Source organism: Bos taurus, chromosome 19 (assembly GCF_002263795.3).
Source record: "Bos taurus isolate L1 Dominette 01449 registration number 42190680 breed Hereford chromosome 19, ARS-UCD2.0, whole genome shotgun sequence".
In the NCBI taxonomy this organism is placed as follows: domain Eukaryota; kingdom Metazoa; phylum Chordata; class Mammalia; order Artiodactyla; family Bovidae; genus Bos; species Bos taurus.
In genome coordinates, this window is record NC_037346.1 from 14,437,170 (window position 1) to 14,460,743 (window position 23,574).

The 23,574-nt window shown below is 45.1% G+C and overlaps 1 protein-coding gene across 1 annotated transcript; it reads left to right on the plus strand.

Moving 5' to 3' along the window:
* The first annotated feature begins 8,233 nt into the window (after positions 1-8,233).
* LOC508666 (C-C motif chemokine 23) lies at positions 8,234-13,410 on the plus strand. The gene is given in 4 exon segments (NM_001244199.1): positions 8,234-8,630; positions 11,322-11,396; positions 12,239-12,350; positions 12,766-13,410. Coding segments are annotated over 4 exon segments (441 nt in total). The 5' UTR covers positions 8,234-8,572; the 3' UTR covers positions 12,962-13,410.
* Positions 13,411-23,574: the final 10,164 nt, after the last annotated feature.

Sequence of the window (23,574 nt, forward strand, 5' to 3'; positions counted from 1 at the left end):
GACACATTCTATTATCTCATTTACCAAGAAGCCAATCTGAAAATGCCACATACTGCATGATTCCAAGCATATGACATTCTGGAAAAGGCAAAACTGTCTCTGGAGAGACAGTCAAAAGATCTGTGGTTGCAGGTTGGGGATGAGTGGATAGGTGCTAGGGAAGATGAGTAAGCAGAGCACAGAGGATTTTTAGGGCAGTGGAAATACTCTGTGTGGTACCATAATGATAGATACATATAATTATACATTTGCCCAAACCTATAGAATATACAGCACCAAGAGTGAACTGTAATGTAAACCATGGTCTTTGGAGACTCACAGATAATGAACTTATGGTTGCCAGTAGGGAAGGATGGGGGGAAGGGATGGTTAGGGAGTTTGGGATGGACATGTAATCACTGCTATATTTCAAATGGATAACCAAGAAGGACCTCCTATGTGGTACATGGAACTCTGCTCAATGTTATGCGGCAGCCTAGATGGAAGGGGAATTTGGGGGGGAATGGACACATGTATATGTATGGCTGAGTCCCTTCACTGTTCACCTGAAACCATCATAATATTGTTAATTGGCTATACTCCAAAAAAAACAACTATGGCCTTTGGGTGATTATGCTGTGTCAGTGTGGGTTCACCAGTTGTGACAAATGTAGCACTCTGATGAGGGCTATTGAAAATGGGGAGACTGTCTCTGGGGGTAGAGTATATGCAGGAAACATCTATACTTCCCTTCAGTTTTGCTATGAATCTAAAACTGCTCTTTTAAAAGTATTAATGAAAACATTAAAAAAATTTTAAGTGCAAGGATTTATTATTTCTCACAAATCTATGGGTTGGATAAATGGTTCTGCTGGTCTGAGGCAATTCAGCTGGGGTTCAATGGTTGAGGATGATCTCTCACCAGGGACAGCTCTCCACATGGTCACTCAATCTTTGAGAGGTTGTTGTGGGCTGGTACACATAAAGGCATAAAAGTTCCTAGCAGAAAACTAACACAAGTCTCAACAGGCCAGCGGTTTTCAAGTCTCTGTTTGCATGATACATTCTATTATCTCATTTACCAAAGTCTCATAGCCAAGACCAGAGTCAGTATGGGACGTGACTTCCCACACGTATACATACTTGGTGAGGGGGATTCTTGCAGCCCTTTTTTTTACATAAGCTACCAAAGGGAGGAAGAAGTTAAATACTACCAAAGGGAGGAAGAAGTTAAATATCTGAACCAAGATCTAATCTCTAATAGCCAAGCTAGAGTTAGGAGAAGTGCTTGGTACAAAAGGGAAGCCTCTCTATTTGACTTGATATCACCAAAGCATATAGGGAATGGTCAGACAGTATCTGAGGAACCCCGTCCATGTGTGACCACAGAATGGTTTCAATTCTGCACTATAGAACAGACTTCAGCTATGGAATCTTGAATGGAATATTATTGTTTGGGGTTGCTATATTTTTCTAAGGAGGGTGTGGGCCCTGTCTTGTAGACAGCAAGGAAAACAAGAAGACCAGTTGGTTGGATCTGCTTTTCCTCTTACAACTTGAAAAGAAAGATTTTCCTGTGTGCGATAGTGACATAGATTAAGATCATGCATGTGGAAGAAAAATGCACACATAGATTATTTCCAAACACAGATATTTACAGTAAGGACACAGAGGATGTGGCCACCTGCCTCTGTGGGTCCTGCGTCTCTAACATTTACACAACCCACAGCAAGAATCCATAAGGAGTCAGGTGTGCCAATATTCAAAACATAAGTGAGTGAACAAATTTAAAAGTACACTGAATTACTTAATATTGCAACCATATGAAACCATTGCATATTGTCGTTGTTTAGTTGCTAAGTTGTATCTGACTCTTTTCAACCCCATTGACTGAAGCCCGCCAGACTCCTCTGTCCATGGGATTTCCCAGGCAAGAATACTGGAGTGGGTTGTCATTCCTTCTCCAGGGGATCTTCCCCACCCAGGGATCAAACCCACATCTCCCGCATTGGCAGTCAAATTTTTTACCCCTGAGCCACATAAGGAAGCCTGAAACTATTGCATATACAGCCCTAATTCAGGAGTCTATCGCCATAGACTGGAGCACAAAAAAAGCAGCAAGAAACTGAACATGGAGCATTTCAGGGGAACAACTCTTTATTTTACAAGAATGTATCGTTTTCACACCATATGAGAGGAAAGATTTTGACAAGTTAGCTGGCTTGTCTTTTCTCTCATCTAAAGTCTTCTGCAGCTCAAATCTTTCCTGCAGTCCAAAGGGGTATCTTCTTCCTGTGTTGGCAGTGGTAACCCATCAGCCTCCACAGCTTTTGGACTCGGGTGTGCTTCCTTCCAAAGACATAGAGCTAGAGCGGGAGAGGTGAAAAAGCATTTTCCCTGGAGGCATGAACTGTGTCACTAGAACGGATGTTTAGTGTTGCAGATCATGCCAAGCCAGCTCTGAGGACCACATACCAAGAGACAGAGGTGTTTTCTGTGTCCTCTGATGAATTTATTTAGTGTGGGCTTACTGTATAAAAGCTTCCCTGGTAGCTCAGATGATAAAGCATCTGCCTGCAGTGCGGGAGACCTGGGTTTGATCCCTGGGTTGGGAAGATCCCCTGGAGAAGGAAATGGCAACCCATTCCAGTACTCTTGCCTGGAAAATTCCATGGACTGAGGAGCCTGGTGGGCTACAGTCCATGGGGTCGCAAAGAGTCAGACACGACTGAGCGACTTCACTTTACTGTATAAAAGGGGCTTCCCAGGTGGCCCTAGTGGTAAAGAACCCACCTGCTAGTGCAGAAGACTTAAGAAATGCAGAGTTTGATCCCTGGGTCGGGAAGATCCCCTAGAGGAGGGTATGGCAACCCACTCCAGTATTCATGCCTGGAGAATCCCATGGACAGAGGAGCCTGGTGGGCTACAGTGCATAGGATCACAGAGTTGTACACGACTGAAGTGACTGAGCACCGCACAGCACGCTGCGATATGAAGAGTGCTGCAAAGTAAGGGATCCAAGCAGGGTTCCCCACTGTCTGCATCTTAAAGTCCTGGCTCTTTGAAAGTTGGGATGCGCTAGGCAGGTAATAACCACTGTCCCAATATGTCAACCTACTGCATGCTTTGTGTCAGATTGCCTCGAAGGACATGACTTACACAGGCCCTGGATGGAACAGTTTACTCAAGAAGAGAAGAGACAGAGCAAGATCAGCTTCAACAGTGAGGGTCAGTCCCCCCACACACAGCCAGTGGGTGCCATCTTGCAGTTGACTTAGGGCAATGATCTGCATGCTCCCTCTTGGGCTGCAAGTGAAGGACCCTTTCCCTCCCCACCAGGAACAGATAGTAGTGGGGTTGGCCTGGTGCCCTATGTCATTACAATTTAAGCAAAACAAAGGAGCACACGCTGAGTCCAAAACAGAGTAAGATAATCCCACACAAGGCAATAAGCCCAGCACAGCTGTGCAGCACTTTATCTCTGGGGAAAGAAGTGTTCCAGCCCCAAGGCCTCTCTTCTGTGGCCCTAAAGGGGTTGAAAGACTGCATAGACTAGAATGCCTTTCCCGATGCAGTGTGCAGCTGGCCTGAGGGAGAACTAGATCACTACCTCGCCTTTGCATGGGACTCAAGGTATTTAACTTGAATTCAAGGTACCTTCCTTACTTCCTTACTTCCGTACCTTCCTTACACAGCCATCAGAGGAGGCCAGACACCTGGGATGATTTCATTTGGAAACTAAAGGTACTCTGGTGTTGGAGAAGACTCTTAAGAATCCCTTGGACAGCAAGGAGACCAAACCAGTCAATCCTAAAGGAAACCAACCTCGAATACTCATCGGAAGGACTGATGCTGAAACTGAAGCTCCCACACATTGGCCACCTGATATGAAGAGCCAACTCATTGGTAAAGACCCTGATGCTGGGAAAGGCTGAGGGCAGGAGGAGAAGAGGGGCAACAGAGGATGAGATGGTTGGAGAGCATCATCGACTCAATGGACATGAGTTTGAGCAAACTCCAGGAGATAGTGAAGGACAGGGAAGCCTGGCATGCTGCAGTCCATGGGGTCACAAAGAATCGGACATGACTTAGCAAATAAACAGCACCAAGAAAGGAACAGCAAGCAGTGCAGGGAAAAACCACTTCAGGCCTTTCTCCTGAAAAGGGACCAGTGCATCTGTGCATGGAACACCATCCTGAGATTTCAAGACCTGCCCAGGATACAGACACATAACACACGGAGTGACAAAGAAAGGAGTGATGGGGAGTTGAGAGCAATGGCAGACAATTGTCACAGGCCAAGTGCAGATCTGAGAAAGCAGGTGGGCCATCTTAGCTCAAATATGCTGACACTGTAACAGTACAGGGCAGCTCAGCTTATGCTAGACAAACAGGTTATGCAAGCCTAGGTCCCGGGATGTGGCAAGACCAGTGTTTACAGGCAGAAATGACAGGGTCGTTGGTATTTCTGCAAGGGAAGAAGCTGCTGGGTGTGCTAGGCAGTATTGTGAAATAGTTGTAGTAAGCGCTTCATGTAGTAAACATCTCGTCTCAAAGGAAGTACCCATAACGCAGTTTCGGAGTGTAGTAACTGCTCAGAAAGCACCAGCTGTTGTTATCATCAGCCCTGGAAGACCCCTGAGGTTGGAGCAGCTTACAAGGAGCACAGCCTGCTCCCTCAACCATGCCAAGCTGAGTAACAAATAGAGCTGATGTGATTCTTCAATGTCAACAATGATGCTAGGTGGCATAGGAAAGAAAAAATCCATAAAAGACTCAGGAAGTACACCAAAGCCACTCGATTAAAAATAAATAAATTAAAAAAAAAAGAGAAACAGCACTATATTGTGAAATCGTACATGTGTCTTCATCGCTTCTTTTTGCTGAAGAGATGTGCATTCGATGCTGCATCAGACACTTCTTACACTACTTCCCACCCATCAGCCCCATCGCTTCCTCTGGCCACCACTACAACAACCAATCTTGTACAGGCCTTGCCCAGCTCCATGGAGGGGCAGTCTGGCAGCATCTCCCCTTTCATAGCCTTCATCTCATCATGCATGCCATTCCTCTCCTGAATCAGGGAGTCTCCGATGCTGAGATAGAGAACCTGCAGGAAACCACTTGGTACTCAGGACTGAGATGCTGCAGCCTGGAGGTACTGGACTCAGGAGCCTCAGAGACTCAAAGACTTGGAAGTCCCTGGGGAGTATCCACAGCAAAGGAGAAAGTCAGCGAGTACATGGATGGAATGGCTTGTCCCGTGGAAGTCAGCCAGCCTCTTCCCTCAGCCACAACAGAGCTAGTGCAACAAGCCCTTGGCCGTGGTGGCAAGGACAGAGGTTAGGCATGGGCCCAACAGTGTGGGCTGTCTCTCGTCAAGACCCATTTAACTGTGGCTGCTGCTGGATGCATAACCTTCCAGCAGAGATAGACATTAAGTCTCACTATGGCGCCGGCCTCCAAGGAGAAAACGCAGCCGTACAGTGGCATGTTGATTATCTTGGACGTCTGCCAACCTTAGCAGGACCAACACTTATTCCCGATGTGGGGCTTTTCACTACCAGCAGTACCTTTGCCAGGCCGATGGTCCAAGGACTTAGAGAATGCCTGATCGCTCAGTATGGTATGTGCACAAGAGGGCCTCAGGTCAAAGGATCCATCTTACAAATGGTGTGAGTCAGTGGGCATATGGGATCCACTTGGTGTTACTGAAACAGCTAAGAGAATGGTGAGGGGTTAATAATTTAGCTGAAGCAAAAACAAACTTCAGGGCTGGGACTTCTCCAGAATGCAGTGTATGCATGGAAGCAAAGAATGTTAGATAATGCCATGTCCCCGGAGGCTAAAACACACAGGAATCAAGGGGTTGGCCTCCGTCTTCATATTTCCAGTCATCTATTTGTGATTCCCATCCCTGAAGCATTAGACTCTGCTGGATTTCCGGGGAGATGGGAGAGGTGGAGATGAACAAGTATGAGTGCACAGTGTGGGTTCTACTGAACCTGAAAGAACGTGTGTGTGTGAGTGTGTGTGCATGTGCACACGCACACGCGCTCAGTCACTCAGTCATGTCCAACTCTTTGCGACCCCACAGACTAATACAACCAGCCTGAAGCAAGCTTTGTGATGGATTAGACATAATAAGGAAGTGGCAACCCACTCCAGTGTTGTTGCATGGAGAATCCCAGGGACAGAGGAGCCTGGTGGGCTTAAGTCTACGGGGTCGCACAGAGTCGGACACGACTGAAGCGACTTAGCATGCATGCATGCATTGGAGAAGGAAATGGCAACCCACTCCAGTGTTCTTGCCTGGAGAATCCCAGGGACAGAGGAGCCTGGTGGGCTTAAGTCTATGGGGTAGCACAGAGTCGGACACAACTAAAGTGACTTAGCAGCAGCAGCAGCAGCAGACATAATAAAGGCACAAACACCTTGGAGGGAAGCAAGGGGCAGACTGTATTATGTATTACATCACACCCTTGCAACCTCACTCCTTACCTCAGCCACTGCTCAGTCACTGCTTTTCCTGCTTCATGGAGGTGTCTTACCTCGTAACTCTAGCTTACCTCGTAACTCCAGGCTTCTCTGATTCTGAGGTATGGAATATGTGAAAGAACATAACAGACACTCATGAGCAAACCAGAAGTGTGAGTAAATTAATGCTTGTATATACGGAGTCTAGAAAAATGGTACAGTTCCCTATGTGCAGGGAACGAACAGAGACAGATATAGAGAATCATGCAGACACGGGCAGGAAGGAGAAGGTGGCACAAACTGGGAGAGTGGCGCTGACATATATACATTACGAGGCATAAAATAGACAGCTAGTGAGAAACTGCTACGTAACACATGCAGCTCAGCTCGATGCTCTGTGCTTGATGGCCTAGAGGGGTAGGATGCGGCGTGGGATGGGGGATCCAAAGGGAGGGGATATATGTATATACCTATAGCTGATTACAGCAGAAACTAACAGAATTTTGTAAAGCAAATATACTCCAATAATAAAATAAAATTAATATTTGAAATCCATCCCTGGCCAATGAAGTCTTGCTCTCACCACAGTTTAACACATTGCTGCGTAACAATCCACTTGAAGCTTACTAGTATAAATTGGCAACAGCTGTATTCTACTCACAAATTCTACGGGTCAGAAATTCACACAGGGCACAGCCCGGATGGCTTGTCTCTGCTTCATGATGCCTGGGGCATGCCTGGGAAGACACGAAAAGCAAGAAATGACCCAAAGGGATGGGGAACCATCTAGAGCAGGGCTGTCCAGTAAAAATACAATGCAAGTTGCATGCTGTTGTTGTTGTACTCTCTAAGTCGTGTCAACTCTTTGCAACCCCATGGACTGTAGCCCACCAGGATCCTCTGTCCTGGGGATTTCCCAGGCAAGAATACTGGAGTGGGTTGCATTTCCTTCTCCAGGGGATCTTCCCACCCAAAGATCAAAGCCACGTTTCCTGCATTGGCAAGTGGATTCTTCACTGCTGAACCACCTGGGAAGCTCATGTAGTATTTTACATACTGTCAAATACACAGGAGAAAAATCAAGACAAGAAATCTGGGCAGAGGGAGGTTATAATTTCAGATAGAGAGTCCCAGAAAGATTAACAAGAAAAACAACATTTGAATGACGAGTTGAAGGAGGTTAGGGAGAAAGTAAAATTTTCTCCCAGAAAAGTTATTGAAGGGAAGAGTAATGTAGGAAGCAGGAACAGAAATCTCTGAGCCAGCCTGCATGATCAAAGCAAAATGAGTGAGGGGAAGAGTAATAAGGACTTGATAACAGAGCATGAACAGGGACCAGATCAGATAGGGGCTTGTAGGCTAGGAGAAGGATTGGGCTTTACACTGGGTTGGGATGCAGGATTAAAAAGCCATCCGTGGGTTTTAAATAGGATTGACTTGGCTGATTTATATTTTAACAGGATCACCCAGGCTGCAATGTTGAGAATGAACTGGAAAGGGGCAAGGGCAGAGGAAGGAGACACATTAGGAGGTTTTTGCAAGAATCCTGGTAAGAGACAGGAATGGCTTGGACCAGGTGGAGAAAGAGGATGTGGTGAGGAACAATAAGGTTCTGGACACATTTTTGAAAGTAGACTCACCCCAGTATTTTTAATGGATCGGATGTGGAGGTGAAACAAACAGAGGAGTCAAAGGTTAAGATTCTATGTGAGGAGTCACATGACCAGGCTCACATGTTAGAGCACCCTGATAACAGGCTCTCTGTGCCCTTGAATGGGGTGAACTCCCAAGGAAAACATTCTGATGAGAGGATTCAGTGACCCTCCTAGAGGAAGGATCCTTCATAAACTGGCTTCTCCCTTTGCCTGTGTCCAGTGGGCAGTTGGAGAAGCCTCATGTCATCTTCGCCCCTTCTTCCTGTTGCCTTCTCAGCCTCCTTCCCTTTATTTAGAAATAGCGTGTTATCTATTATACAACCCAGGAAAGCGTTCTGATCTCTGCCCTGTGACTTCCCACTCCTCCTCTTTCTATAAATACAAGGGCAGAGCAGAGATCCAGGGAAGTCCGAGAGAGCCCCAGAGTCCTCAGGCTGGTCCACCGTCTGTACACCAGGAAGATGAAGACCTCCATAGCTGCCCTGCCCTTCCTCATCCTCGCTGCCCAGGCTGCACTTGGTGAGTTCAGTGAGCCTTCTCCCAGGTGGGCAGGTGGGTGGTAACTTGCAGACCAGGGAGGAGATGCAGAGGGACACCTTTGTCCCAACGTGGATATAGCTCCCGTTTAAAAGCAGCAGCAGTAGGTACAGACCTCTCCCTTCAGCCGCTGGTCCCCGGGGAAAGCAGCATACAGCTGACTGGTCCCACCTGGGGAAACAATTCTCTCCCTTTCATGACCAGAATTGTCTGATATTTTCTCTTTGCTGACATAGGAACACTATGGACGAGATCAAGAGAACTGTAGAAAAATCGTAGATCTGTAGAAAGAAGTATAGACTTTCACAGTGTTAGAACTATTATATGCCCTCTAGCATAAAACTCTCACTTCAGAGAAGAAATTGGACAAGCCAGACAAGTGACCCACTCAAGTGTACTTAATCATCTTATTTATTTATGTAGCAAATAGATATCTAGTATTTCCTATGTGAAAGCAAGCACTGTTCTAAGTGTCTTGTAGATATTAATATGTTGGATCCTCCTGACAATGCTGTAGAGTAGACTATCAGCAAACTATATGGATTTACTTATTATTATTATTAATTACCCTCTTACAAACAAGAGATGAGGCATAGGAACTCTAGATAACTTGCTCAAGATCACACACCCATACGTGGTGGCATTAGGTTACAAGCTAGTTAGGAAGCTGTAATGGGAAGACAACACCCATCCAAGACTTAGTTTTGCAAGCTCCACACATATCATATTAAGCATATTGAAGTGTAGGCACATGCCTCATTTAATATAATTCATATGTAACTACATAAGAATGAGCTAAATTTTAGTTATGCTTGCCTAATTATTCTAGTACAGGTCCACAATCCATTTATCCAAATCTTTGGGGCTAGATGCATTTTGGAATGCAGAATTTTTCAGATTTTAAAAAGGCAATGCAGTATGACCCAGAAATTCCATTTCTTCTTGATATAGCCAAAAGAACTGAAAGTAGATACATGAAAGAGATACCTACACAACCTTGCTAATAACAGCTTAATTTTTACTTGCCAAAAGGAGGAAGCAACCCAAGTGTCCATTGACAAACAAATCGATTGGAAAACAGGATGTGTGTGTGTGTATATATATATATAGAGAGAGAGAGAGAGTATTATTCAGCCTTAAAAAGTGAGGGAATTCTGACATGTTCCACAACATAGACGAACATTGAAGACATGATGATAGATGAGATAAGCCAGTCACAAAAGGACAGATAATATGATTCCACTCCTACGAAGTACTTAAAATAGTCAAATTCAGAGAGAAAGTAGAGTAGCAGTGGCCCAGGGTTTAGGGAAGGGGGAAATGGGGAGCTATTGTGTAATGGGCACAGAGTTTCAGCTTTCAAGATGAAAAAAGTTCCATGGATGGATTGTGGTAAGTTGCGCAATATGAGAAGGTACTTAATGCTATTGAACTTTTCGAGATGATTAAAATGGTAAAGTTTATGTTTTTTGCATTACGTATGTGCTAACTCTTGGTTATTAGCAACTACAGACTAAACCCCAATTGCTGCCTATAGCTCTTGGTACTTCGGTTGACAGCTCTTTAATGTACAAAATCACCTCCAGTTCATGTCAAACCACGAATACCCCTGTCTTCAGGTCTGCCTGCTAGAGCTTTTGCTTTTCCTGATTGTGATTTTTGTGACATTTGATCTCAGACAATTGCACTTTTTGATAACTTGAGGAAAACAAAAATTACCTGAAAAACTGCCTGACCTGCTGCATTGTAGACATGTAATCTTTGCAAAGATTGTAAATGACAATTGTGAATATTCAGACATGATTATTCTTTCCTATCCATGTTCTGATCACAGGGAGATAGTGAACAAATGATTATATTAGAGACTTTTTTATTTATAAGATCTGATGTAAAACTACTACTTTCAACTTTTTAGATCTGAATGTTGCCTGTTTAATATATTTCTTTTAAAGTTTAAAAGGGGTTAATATCAATTGGATAACATTTTGTCAAGCATTTTTTTTTTCTGATTGTTAATTTTGATGCTAGCTGGAATTCAAGAAATAACAGTGACCTTATTCAAATGAAGAAATATTTTAGTATTTTTTTTAAATTGTAAACTTTGCATTATGTTCATGCTATCATATTCTAAAAGAATGTATTTTTAAAAAGGTAACATATACCTGGGCATTACTTAACATCCCTGGCAGAGTCTGAGACACACACATTAACCAAACACAGTCACATTTCTGCAGCAAACACATTCACACTAATGGAGTAAATAAAGCCTGTAAATAGCCTCGCTTCACTTTGGGTGATGTTGTGTCACCAGATCAGTTATAGAGAAATGTTTACTGTTTCCAGAGCCCTGTGAATTCCAGAAATGTGTAGAGAGCATGGTGCATTGGATCGCATTATGGAACTATTCAACTGATCTACTCGTGTTGGGTGTGCAGTTAGCTTTTTGTATTCATAGTCAATAGAATGGTTCCCTATCTCGAACTTTTTCAAAAGTCCCCTGAAAAGTCTCAGGGCCTTGATAGAGAAAATGGGCTTGGAGGCACATCTGGGCCAATGGTTCAGTATCCTTGCCTCCCTAGCAGGAGATGGGGTTGAGGAATGAGACAGATGGAGGTGTTGAAACGACGTTGCTTCCCAGTAATTTTTCTCCCCTTCTCTACTGTTTCTCTCAAGTAAAAGACGTGATGTCAAACCTGAAGTTTGAACTCTCAAGTCCGGAACAGAATTACCACTCATTGTCTCAAGGAGGTAAAGTTTTGTTATGGCATATATTTTAAAACAGCTAGCAGGTACAGATTGCCTCAAAGACTTCAATCCACGTGGTTTACAGGACCTGAGGGGGGTCCTGAGGGTGGTGAACATCTCCAAGGAAGTTCAGGAGGGGCTGTGTGTCCATAGATGGCCTCTTCCAGAGATGGACTCGATTCCACCTGGCTGTCCCAAGAGTTGGCTCACTACGGGGAGAGGGGAAGGGTGCTCTGGGATGCCTCCTGCAGGCCTCAGACCCTCCTTCTTCTGGGAGAAATTCTGCTCTGTCGTGGCCCTGCCTGGATGCCCTCAGACACACAGCTTAGCCCTGGGGAGAGCGAAATGTCTCTGGCAAGGAGAGGCCATAAGTGCTGGAAGAGAAGGCAAACATCCCTTTCCAGTCCTGAACCTTCAGGACTTCCCTGGTGGTCCAGTGGTTAAGAATCCGCCTGCCAATGCAGGACACACGGGTTCCATCCTTGCTCCGGGAAGATTCCCCATGCCTCCTTGCAAGGAAGAGTAGTCCCTGATCGCTGTAACTGGAGAAAGTCCGTGTGCAGCAACACAGACCTAGCACAGCCAAAGATAATTTTTTTTAAAGCCCTGCACCTTCTCACTCTTCCCAGTAGGTGGGAGGAAAGGTAGAAAGGATGCAGTTTTCATCAGTTTTGTTTGTTTAGTTGCTAAGTTGGGTCCAACTCTTTTGCAACCCCAAGGACTGTAGCCCTCCAGGCCCTTCTGCCCATGGGGTTTCCCAAGCAAGAATACAAAGGCGGCTTGCTGTTTCCTTCTGCAAGTTTTCCTCCCACTCAGTCCTTAAGTGATGCTTTCTCTTGTTGCAGGTTTTTACCGGCCCACGGACTGCTGCATGTCTTACACCCCACGAAACATCCGATGTGTATTCATGGAAAATTATATAGAGACGAGCAGTGCGTGCTCCCGGCCAGCTGTCATGTAAGTATGCCAAGCTCACTGGCCGTGGCTGGGGGCAGAGTGGAGAGGGGAAGGGGTGGCACCTGAGGAACGGATGTCCAGGAAAGTCCCACCCTCTGGATCCTGCCAGGTCAGCAGAAGCATGTGTCCTCAGTAGGATCCTTCAGGGCACCAGGTATGAGATGCTCCAGGTGAAAAGGGAAGCTAGGGAAGGAAGGTGAGAGCCGGAGGGAGGCTTCACAAGAAAACTCTGAGTCGCTGAGGGCGTCTCAGCCTGAGGGAGAGTCTCAGAGAGAAGCTGCTCTAAATTCCTGCAACAGAGAAAGGAAGAACTGGCTGGGCTGTCGGGGGCCCAAGGCGCAGGGAGAATAGGGTCCCCACCCATATTTGCTGAACCCTCTGCTGTTTGTAATCTTTCCCCCCACCTTCTTCCCAGCTTCATCACCAAGAAGGGGCAGAGTGTCTGTGCTGATCCTAACAATGAGGGAGTTCAGAAATGCAAGTCGGAGCTGAGGCTGGGGTCAGCCGTCGAGGACCTGAGATCGCTATTGGTTGAGCGGAAGCGCCTGGACCGGGCCCCCTCTTCTCCGTCTCTCTTGCCTCACCGTCCTCATTGGAGGGCCGTGGCCTGAATTACTTTTTAAAAAGCAACAGTTACTGTTCTGTTCTAATTACAAGCACAACACATTCATCAAGAGTATCCAATTTGACTTCACTCAAACTTTTAGAGGGAAAAGATTGTGTAGGAATTGCTGAACTTTGGATTCGTGGGGCTTTTTTTGGGGGGGAGGGTCTGAACAAGATATCACAGTGTAAACTTTTTTAAGCTAAAAACATGGCATTCAAATACAGACTTAGTATGTGTATTTAACCCATTAATCACTAAACCGATTCAAAGATCATCTGAGGAACAGAAGTTGATATAGTTATTGGAGATGGCATTCTGAAATGTTTGTTAGAGAAAAACAAATTCAAATCCTAGAGGGCAATAAATCTGTAACTTTGGGGACTATCTTTTGTACTAGACAGCAAGACTTTGGATCTGTGCTTAACAATAAAATTACAAATCAGTCTCAGTCAACAAGCAATTTCATAAATTCTGGGTGTTGGTCAACGTATATAGACAGTCAATCAAATGTACATTTCCCATACAGATTAAGGAATCCTGGGTGAGTCCTTCAGAAAGTGCTCCAATATGACATTGAAAGGCCTATATTCATCCTTCTGCCTTAATGCTACTCTTTGGATTTTTTTTTTCTTACCAGATATAAGTTCCTAAAAGATATCTTCTCTGAAGTTAAAGGACATTAGGAAAACACTTAAAACTACAGTTAATATCAATTTTAGATTCATATCTATTAAAGCATATACATTTCTATTTATAATTAGTAAATCTTAATCAACTCTCACATAAAATTCAGAAATAAAGGACTGAATTCTAAACAACAACATTTTTTTTTTAATTCAAAAAAAGTTTAAGATTTTTTTCCAGGCCAAGTTGGCAGAGTATAAAGGCCCTGAACTCACCTCCTCTCATGAACACACCAAAATCACAACTTGGCTAAAAAGTTTTTTTGGGTTTTCTATAAGATGGTATGGAAAAATCAAAATGAATTATTTTGGCCAACCCAATACTTGTAGAACAACTATCAATGGAAAAAAAGAAACACAAACAGAACCTACCAACAAGAAAATATCTTTTACAACTAAAGATGTTTAAAGAGGAATCACAATAATACGGTGCTGGGGGTGGAGCAGACTCATGATAGGCCAAGTCCCATATTCCCTGGTGGGTTTCCCAGATGGCGCTAGTGGGAAGGAATCCACCTGCCCATGCAGGAGAAGCAAGAGACTCAGGTTCAATCCCTGGGTCGGGAAGATCCTCTGGAGGAGGAAATGGAAAACCACTCCAATATTCTTGCCTGAAGAATTCCACGGACAGAGGAGTCTGGCAGGCTACAGTCCATGGAGCCGAAAAGAGTTGGACACGACTGAGCACACACCCACATTCATCCTCATGGGTGGCCCACAGACTGGAGAATGCTTACATTGCAGAGGTTCTCCCACAAGAGTGAGATGTCTGAGCTTCACTTCAGGCTCCCCAACCCAGGGGCCCTGCCCTGGGAAGATAAGCCCCCAGAGTATTTGACTTTGAAGGCCAGCAGGGCTTATACTGGGAAAGATTGACGGCAGGAGGAGAAGGGGGCGACAGAGATGGTTGAGATGGTTGGATGGCATCACTGACTCAATGGACATGAGTTTGAGCAAACTCCTGTAGATAGGGAAGCCCAAGGAAGCCTGGCGTGCTGCAGTCCACAGGCTCGCAAAGAAACACAGCTGAGCGACTAAACAACAGCAGCAACAGGGCTTAATTTTGGCAGTCCCAGAGAACTGGAGGAATAGAAACTTCACTCTTAAAGAGAACACACACAAAGTCTTGCAGCCTGTAGGACTCACAGCAAAAGCAGTATTTGATAGGAGCCTGGGATCACACCTACCTGCTGATCTTTGAGGGTCTCCCCGAGAGGCAGGAGTCAGCTACAGCTCACCCTGGGGACAGACACTGGCAGCAGCTGTCCTTGGGAACTCACTGCCACAAAGACACCTTGCTGGTGGGCACCACTGTGGAATCCTTCCTCTAGCTTATTGCCCTGGGATCCAGCCCTGCCTGGTCCAGCAGCTTGTAGGAACCAGTGCTGGCCTGCCTCAGGCCAAGCAACTACCTGGGTAGGAGCGCAGCCTCACCATCAGTAGACAGGCTGCCTTGAGACCCCACTGAGCACACAGTTGCCTCTGGACATGACCCAACCCACCCAAAGACCCAGAATCCAGCTCCACCCACCAGTGGGCAACCCCACGGCTTACAGAACCAACCTGTCCACCAAGAAGCCAGATCCTACTTTGGGACCACCTGGGCCTCTGTCCTGAGCACTAGTAGGCTGACACAAGCTTTGGGACAACCTGAACTTGTACGCAACTGTGTCAGAAACCACTCCACCTCACCAACACTAACGATCTGACACCAACTCTGGGACCCCTGAGCCCTGCAACCAGACTCTAGGACTCAGCTCTCCCTGCCAGTATTCTGGCACTAACCCCAGGAACTGGCTTTACCACCAGTAGGTGGGCCACAGCCCCAGAGTCTTCTAGTCTTGAGTCCACACACCAGGGAGCCAGCACAAGCCCCAGGGCCCCTGGAGTTCCGCAGTCAGCTGCTTTGTGACCAGGTCCCACTAACAGCAGCCAACAGCCTCTATACAAGGAAGTGCCTGGTAAGTAAACAGACCAGGGTCAACCAAGCCTATCAAACCGCCCACATAGCCCGCCACAACAAAAGGAACCACACAGCCCTCATGGGGGGAGTCCCCAGAGCATGCAGCTTGGACGACAAGAGGGGTGTGCACTGCTGGAATGCACAGGACATCTCCTGTACAAAGCCATTTCTCCAACGTTAAGAAATACAACTCACATACCAGATGCATAAAAATATAAACAGCAACTTAGGCAAAATGAGATGCCAGAGGAACATGCCCCAGACGAAGGAACAAGATTAAACCTCAGAAGAACTAGCTGAAGTGGAGAAAAAAAGAAAAAAGAACTAAGTGAACTGAAGATGGGCAATCTACCTGAGAAAAAAGTTCAGGGTAGCAATCATGCATGCATGTGTGCTAAGTTGCTTCAGGGGCGTCTGACTCTTTGTTACCCTATGGACCGAAGACCACCAGGCTCCTCTGTCCATCGGATTTTCCAGGCAAGAATGCTGGAGTGGGTTGCCATGCCCTCCTCCATGGGATCTTCCCCACCCAGGGATCAAACCCGAGTCCCCTGCATTGGCTGGTAGGTTCTTTTTAGCGCTAGCACCACCTGGAAGCCCAGTGATCATAACAGTGATTAAAGAACTTGGGAGAAGAATGGATGCACAGAGCGAGAAGTGAGAAGTCTTTAACAAAGAGTTAGAAAGTAAAAAAGAAAACCCCCAAAGAGATGACAGATGTAACCAATAAAGTAAAAAATACACTAGAAGGAATCAACAGTAGACTAAATGACACAGAGGAATGGGTCAGCCAGTTGGAAGGAGGTAATAGAAATACTGCTGCTACTGCCAAGTCGCTTCAGTCGTGTCCGACTCTGTGCAACCCCACAGACAGCAGCCCACCAGGCTCCCCCATCCCTGGGATTCTCCAGGCAAGAACACTGGAGTGGGCTGCCAAATAGAAATAACTGATGCCCAACTCTCTCTCTGGCCCATGGTCCCCTCTGGACTCCCACAGCAGATACCCTTCTTTATTTAGAGAACTGTACTTGCAGCTTCGTCCTGGGTCAAACCCCTGACTGTCCAAAAGTGGAGACTGGCAAGGTCCTTACTTGTTTTTTGGGCCCAAGATTCTTCTCCCAACACCTCCCAACTGATCTTTGGCTTCCCCGGGGTCCTGTTGGAAACACGTTTTCTCGATGACCTTCTCCATCACCTATGTAAGGATATACGTTTTTCAGCCACTTTGTGTGTTGCCATCAAATTGACAAAGGTCCTTTATATAGAACAGAAATTTCTCACCTTATGGTTAGCTTTCTGTCATCTTTTCTGATCCTTTACTGTTACTATGAGTTTGTTTGTTTGTTTTTAATAGTGAAAACTTTTATATTTGGAATTAGCCAGCTGGACTTGGTTTAGATGATCCCAATTTTGTTGGCAACAGCCAAAACATCCTAGTGAGGAGCCAGCTTTCTTCTGTCCATCAGGCCTGATCAGGGTGTTGACCTCAGCCCCCTCAATGTCATCGAGCTTCTTCCCAGCCTGATTAATCTGATGCTTGTTGCCTTGACAGCCACAGTGAATACCAGTGTGTTTTGGTCTTCTCTTTTCTTCTTGGCTGACTCAGATCGAGGGAGAATTTGATGACGTCATAGTGGTCGAATTCATTTCTCCTAGGGGCAGTCTCCCAAGGGTATTCGGGCTGCCTCCTGAGCTGCAGTGTTTCGGGCCGCCTTTTTTTGTGAACCTTAGCCACAGTTTTTGTGGCTGTGGGCGCCTTTCAACACTGCTGCTTTGGCCTTCAGAGCCTTTGCTCTGGCTTAGGCTTTGGAAGGGGCAGGGGCTTCCTTCTTCGCCTTTGGCACCATCTTTGTGAAAAGCGGAATTTATTTTTAGTGTGGTTTTTATTTTCCCACTTATTCTGTCATTTCTATGGAGTTGGGGGAAGCAAAAGAGGCAACACAGATGCTAAGGGTTCTGGCCTGTATTTTGAGCCCTGTATGATCTTTCCTATTGCTCTCATTACTTGGGGTGTCCACAGAAGCTTTTGACTTCCCCGTCGAGTGTTTTTTTGGTTTTTTGTTTGTTTGTTTGTTTTCTGTTTTGTTGTGTTGTTTTAGCAGAGAAAGATTTATTGCAAGGCCATGCAAAGAGACAAGCTGATTCATGCCCTAAAAAGTTTCGAGCTCCCCAGAGGTTTTCTGCAAAGCATTTTAAAAAATCAGGTGAGGGTGGGGAGGGTTGCAGGGTATGTGATTGTGCACAATTGTGCACAATTCTCTGATTGGCTGATGATGAGAGCACAGGGTGGTGTCACAAGGGTTAACTTTACCTGACTTAGGCTTCAAAAGTCCTTAGGCTTTTGAGCTATGGTGTTGGAGAAGACTCTTGAGAGTCTCTTGGACTGCAAGGAGATCCAACCAGTCAATCCTAAAGGAAATCAGTCCTGAATATTTATTGGAAGGACTGATGCTGAAGCTGAAACTCCAATACTTTGGCCACCTGATGCGAAGAGCTGACTCACTGGAAAAGACCCTGATGCTAGAAAAGATTGAAGACAGGAGGAGAAGGGGACGACAGAGGATGAGATGGTTGGATGGCATCACTGACTTGATGGATATGAGTTTGAGTAGGCTCTGGGAGTTGGTGATGGACAGGGAAGCCTGGCGTGCTGCAGTCCATGGGGTCGCAAAGAGGAGGACACCACTGAGCGACTGAATTGAGGCTTCAGGAGGCCTGGGGCTATGAGCTCCTGGTCATCCAGTAGGTAACATCTTCCATCTGATGAGGAGTTTCCACATCTGTAAAACAACTCAGGAAATGTATATCTAGGTATGTGATTATTATGTATTATCTAGGTAAATGTATTAATGTATATAAATGTATTATCTAGGTACTTCAGAGAAGAGCTAAAGCAGAGGATATGGGGGACAAGACCCCAGAGGGTCCTGCTTCCCCCCTTTTCTTTGATACTCTTGAGATTTTGTTTCAGAGTCTTGAAGATCTCAAAGAACTATTGGAGTAAAGCAATGCTAGCCCTAAGGGCAATGTGTGTGGTTTTGACTTGCCAACTGAGTAGAGTGAAATGTGAGCGCAAACCACTTGGGCTGTGCCAGGTGCCTCACAACAATGGCAGCTGAAAAGAAATGAGGGGTGACATGAGACTTTCCTTCCTGACCAAGCACCTGGTCAATCACAGCTGTTCTCTGAGCTCTTTGAGGAGACGATGCAATGTTATGTAAAGTCCGTTACATGATACTCTCTTTTCACAGTTCCTCAAAAACAACATGTTCTCTATTGTCTCCTTGCTCTCTGTGGTGACTCCGCCAGAAATGTCCCTTGCTCTCAACCCTCCCAGCAAAACTCAATCCATTTAGATGCTACCATAAAATCTTCCCTCACTGTCCCAGTCAGAACACCCCTCTCCCTTTCCCTAGAATTCTGAAACAGATATTTATCATCACTCAAGCTGGCAATGATTGAGTGACTGTGCTGTGCTGTGCTTAGTCACTCAGTCGTGTCTGACTCTTTGCGACCCCATGGACTGGAGTCCACCAGGCTCCTCTGTCCCTGGGATTCTTCAGGCAAGAATCCTGGAGTCCGTTGCCATTTTCTTCTCCGAGGGATCTCCTGGACCCAAGGACCGAACCCGAACTCTTGCATTGGCAGGCAGATTCTTTATTGGTGAGCCACCAGGGAAGCCCTGGAAAAAGTTGAAATGTGGCTCAGTAAGTCTGCCAACCAATTTTTGAATTTTTAAAAGTAAAAATCTTGGGACTACCCTAGTGGTCCTGTGGTTAAGATTCCATGCTCCCAATGCAGGAGGCATGGTTTCCATCCCTGGAGAGGGAACTAAGATCCTACTTACCATGTGGTGTGGGGGAAAAAATAAAAATAAAAATCTTACAAATGCAAAATAGCTAGAAAAATATGTGCTTTAAAGTTGTAAAAAAAAAAAATCCATACATTTACTATTTCACTTTTAGAACCATAGACAAGATTTTTTAAGTAACGTAGCTCATACCCTTTTTTCTTGACATGGACCAGGGCTGGGGCAGAGGGCCCACTTGATTATGGACGGTGGGGTCTGTATTTGTCACATACAAGTGATGTAGCAAAGAAGTAAACCTTTAATATAAGGGTCCCACCCACCCTTTCAGTATTATTCAATTTTTTAAAATCAATGCAAATGTGTTGATTTGAAAAACTTTTTAAAAGGCACTCCTGCATACTCACCAGTGGGCCACAGAAGAACCTTTGAGGTCTCTGATTATGTTGCCATCAAAGTCCATTCACCCCATTGTTTTGTAATTTTCATTTACTTTTTTGAGTTCCCTCTTCAAGCTATGAGGTCAGGGTCACTTCCAGGCTGAGTCCATAATATTATGACAAAGAAGGGATGTGGTCACTAAACCCATTCTCTCTTCCCACTGGGCACATAGATGACCTATATTTTTCTTACCTCTGCCTTTAAGTTGGAGTCAGGTGACTTCATTCTGGCCCTGGAGTGTAACTGAAAGTAATTTATGCTATTTCCAGAAATGGGCCATGAAAATCTGCCTATCCCCCTCTGCTTCTCCTCATTGGCAGCAAACTTGGAGGCTCCTTTTTTGAAAATCTTCACAAGATAGAAGATGTGAAAAACATCATCAAGAGGGAAAAGAATTGCAGAAAGAAGAGGCCAAAACCTCTCAAAAATTAAAAGGCAAAGAAAATGAGTGTTTTCTAGGTAAATTACAAATTAAAATTCTGCTTACTCTTAATTTTTACTGTTCAGCCATTTTTCTTTTTTTTAATTTATTTATTGATTTTAATTGGAGGCTAATTATTTTACAATATTGTAGTGGTTTTTGCCATACATTGACATGAATCAGCCATGAATGTACATATGTTCCCCATCCTGAACCCCCTCTCACCTCCCTCCCCATCACACCCCAGCCATTTTTCTTGACCTTGCTCTCTGATTCCATACATTCCAGAGTGTTCAATGGATTTGTAACTATTAAATAAAAATAGCTGTCATTTATTAAATCATGTAAAAGTATTAAAATTAAATTTTATTGATTAAAAAAATGGATGCATGAAAAAGCTTTGCCCAGCACACACACACATACACATACACCCCACTGCTGACCCACAGCAGACTGTGACATAAGCAAGAAATAAACCTTCATTTAATGACTCCCCTGAGATTTATGGGTTGTTTATTATAGCAGTGAGCATATCCAGGCTAATGTAGGTAGGAACTCAATAATTGCTTGAAAAAAAATAAAGACTTTCCTCTAAAGATCGAAGCAACAACTTGGCAGGTAGGCTAGTCTCCACAAAAACAAAAAGAATGTCATTATTTTGTCCCAACTAAACATTCTTCCCAGAAACAGCTTGTTTTCTTATATTGTTGCTGGCGACAATTTCTATCACTTGACTCGAGGCATTTAAACAGTGTTATTATAGACAACAATACAGAAAATTTCGAATAAATGACAGCCTTGGCACCCAAGCATGAGAATTCAGCTATTTCCTGTGAGATATACATACTTAGACCAGCTCAATTCATCCTTCTTCTGAAACATATACTTACAGGAATTTCCTCAATGGTCCAGTGGTTAAGAATCTACCCTGCAATGCAGGGGATACAGGTTCGATCCTTGGTTGGATAAGATTCTGCAGAGCAACTGAGCCCACAAACCACAGCTAAAGAGTCCATATGCTGCAAGGAAGGTTCTGCATGCTGCAACTAAGACCCAATGCAGCCAAATAAATATTTTTGAAGTAAATAAATAAAACATATACTTACAGATCATTTGCTATCTGCTAGGCTTGCCCTGCCTCGATGAGTGGAGGAGAGAAGATGGAAACAGCCTTCTAACCACAAAAGCAGAAAGAATGGGGCAAGGACCCCCACTGGAAGAGCGTGGTCAAGGCCATTGGACTGAGAGAAGGAAGAGTGGATTGGTCCTGCATCCAAATCACTTCATGAATGTGAGCGAGTCTCTGCCCTTCCTGAGTCCCAACTCCTCCTCTGTAAATGGCCCATGTAGACAGATCTAAGGACAGCAAGTATGTAGCACCAAGCTGCCCCTTCACAGAAAGCACATCAGTCACGTGATCCACGGATGCAGCTTCAGAACAGTTTCCAGCACTGAGCTCCAGGCCACTGCTAGTCCAGGAAACCTGCTAGCTGCCTGCTAGAGTCCCTTGGACTGCAAAGAGATCCAACCAGTCCATCCTAAAGGAAATCAGTCCTGAATATTCACTGGAAGGACTGATGTTGAAGCTGAAACTCTAATACTTACGGCCACCTGAAGTGAAGAACTGACTCGTTGGAAAAGACCCTGATGCTGGGAAAGATTGAAGGCAGGAGGAGAAGGGGACGACAGAGGATGAGATGGTTGGATGGCATCACCAACTCGATGGACATGAGTTTGAGTAGGCTCTGGGAGTTGGTGATGGACAGGGAAGCCTGGCGTGCTGCAGTCCATGGGGTTGCAAAGAGTCAGACACGACTGAGCGACTGAACTGAACTAAACCCCAAATAAGGCATCTTCTAGGTTCCCATTAAGCTTCTCTGTCACAAAGTGAGAAACCAGGAGACGGTCCCAAAGAGATCTACTCCCTGAACTCAGAAATGTCTCAGACCAAAGGTTTTATAGAGAAGCCAAAGCAAGCAGGACGATTTTAGAGACTGCTTGATTGGGACTCCCATGGTTCTTCCCCATAGCATAGTGGTTAAGAACACAGACTTGGAAGACTTCCCTGGTTGTCCAGTGGCTAAGACTCCATTAAGTGGCTCTTAATGCAGGGGGCCTAGGTTCCATCCCTTTGTCAGGAAGCTAGGTCCCACATGCCACAGTTGAAAATTCCTCATGCCACAGCTAAATATCTCATGTGCCACTATGAAGATCGAAGATCCTGCAGGCTGCAACTAAGACTCAGTGCAGCTAAATAATTAGATAAATATTTTTTTAAAAAAAGAACATAGACTTGGGAACCAGACTACCCAATTGGAGTTTGAAGCCTGATTCCACTTATCAACTGTCAGAGCTTGGGCAAGTTATGGATGCTTTTTGTGCCTCAGTTTCCTCAACTGCTAATATAATATAATATAAGCTAATATAATTTAAGCCTTATAATATAAGGCTTAAAATGCCTAAATTCATGAAGCATTTGGGACAACAGCTAGTGTATATTAAAGTGTCTGTGTGTGCACCCTAGGTTGCTTCATCTGTCCATGGGATTCTCCAGGCAAGAATACTGGAGCGGGTTGCCATACCCTCCTCCAGGGGATGTTCCTGATCCAGGGATCAAACCCATGTCTTTTATGTCTCCTGTATTGGCAAGCGGGTTCTTTACCACTAGCACCACCTGGGAAGCGCCATATTAAAGTATAAAGCTTGTTAAATAAATTATCTAGTGAGCACCATGGCACTTCTTCACCCCCAGGGGACAGTGAAGGAGTGAGGATGAGGTTGGGAGCCAAAGGTTCTGCTGAAGAGCTTAAGTGAGGATTTCCAAGACTGGAGACCCTATCCTGTTACCCCAAATCCTCTCTGACCTCTGGCCCCCATACAGCCTTGCTCTGGGGCCTGGTACCAGAACTAAGTACGGGACACATCCCAGCCTTGAGATCTTGAACTAAGGCTGAGCCAGTCTTCCCTCCCCATAGGGCTCGTGGTCTTTCTATGACTAAGGAAAGGCGTACATCAGAGGGTTAAACAGGGCTTCCCAAGTTGCTCAGTGGTAAAGAATCCACCTGCCAATGCAGGAGATGCAGGAGACGTGGGTTCGATCCATGGGTCAGGAAGAGCCCCTGGAGTAGGACATGGCAACCCACTCCAGTATTCTTGCCTGGGAAATCCCATGGACAGAAGAGCCTGGTGGGCTACAGTCCATGGGCTCACAAAGAGTCAGATACGACTGTGCGACTGAGCATGGGATAAAAAATAAAATATCATATCTAAAATCTGGCAATAGAAAAGGGTTAAACATATT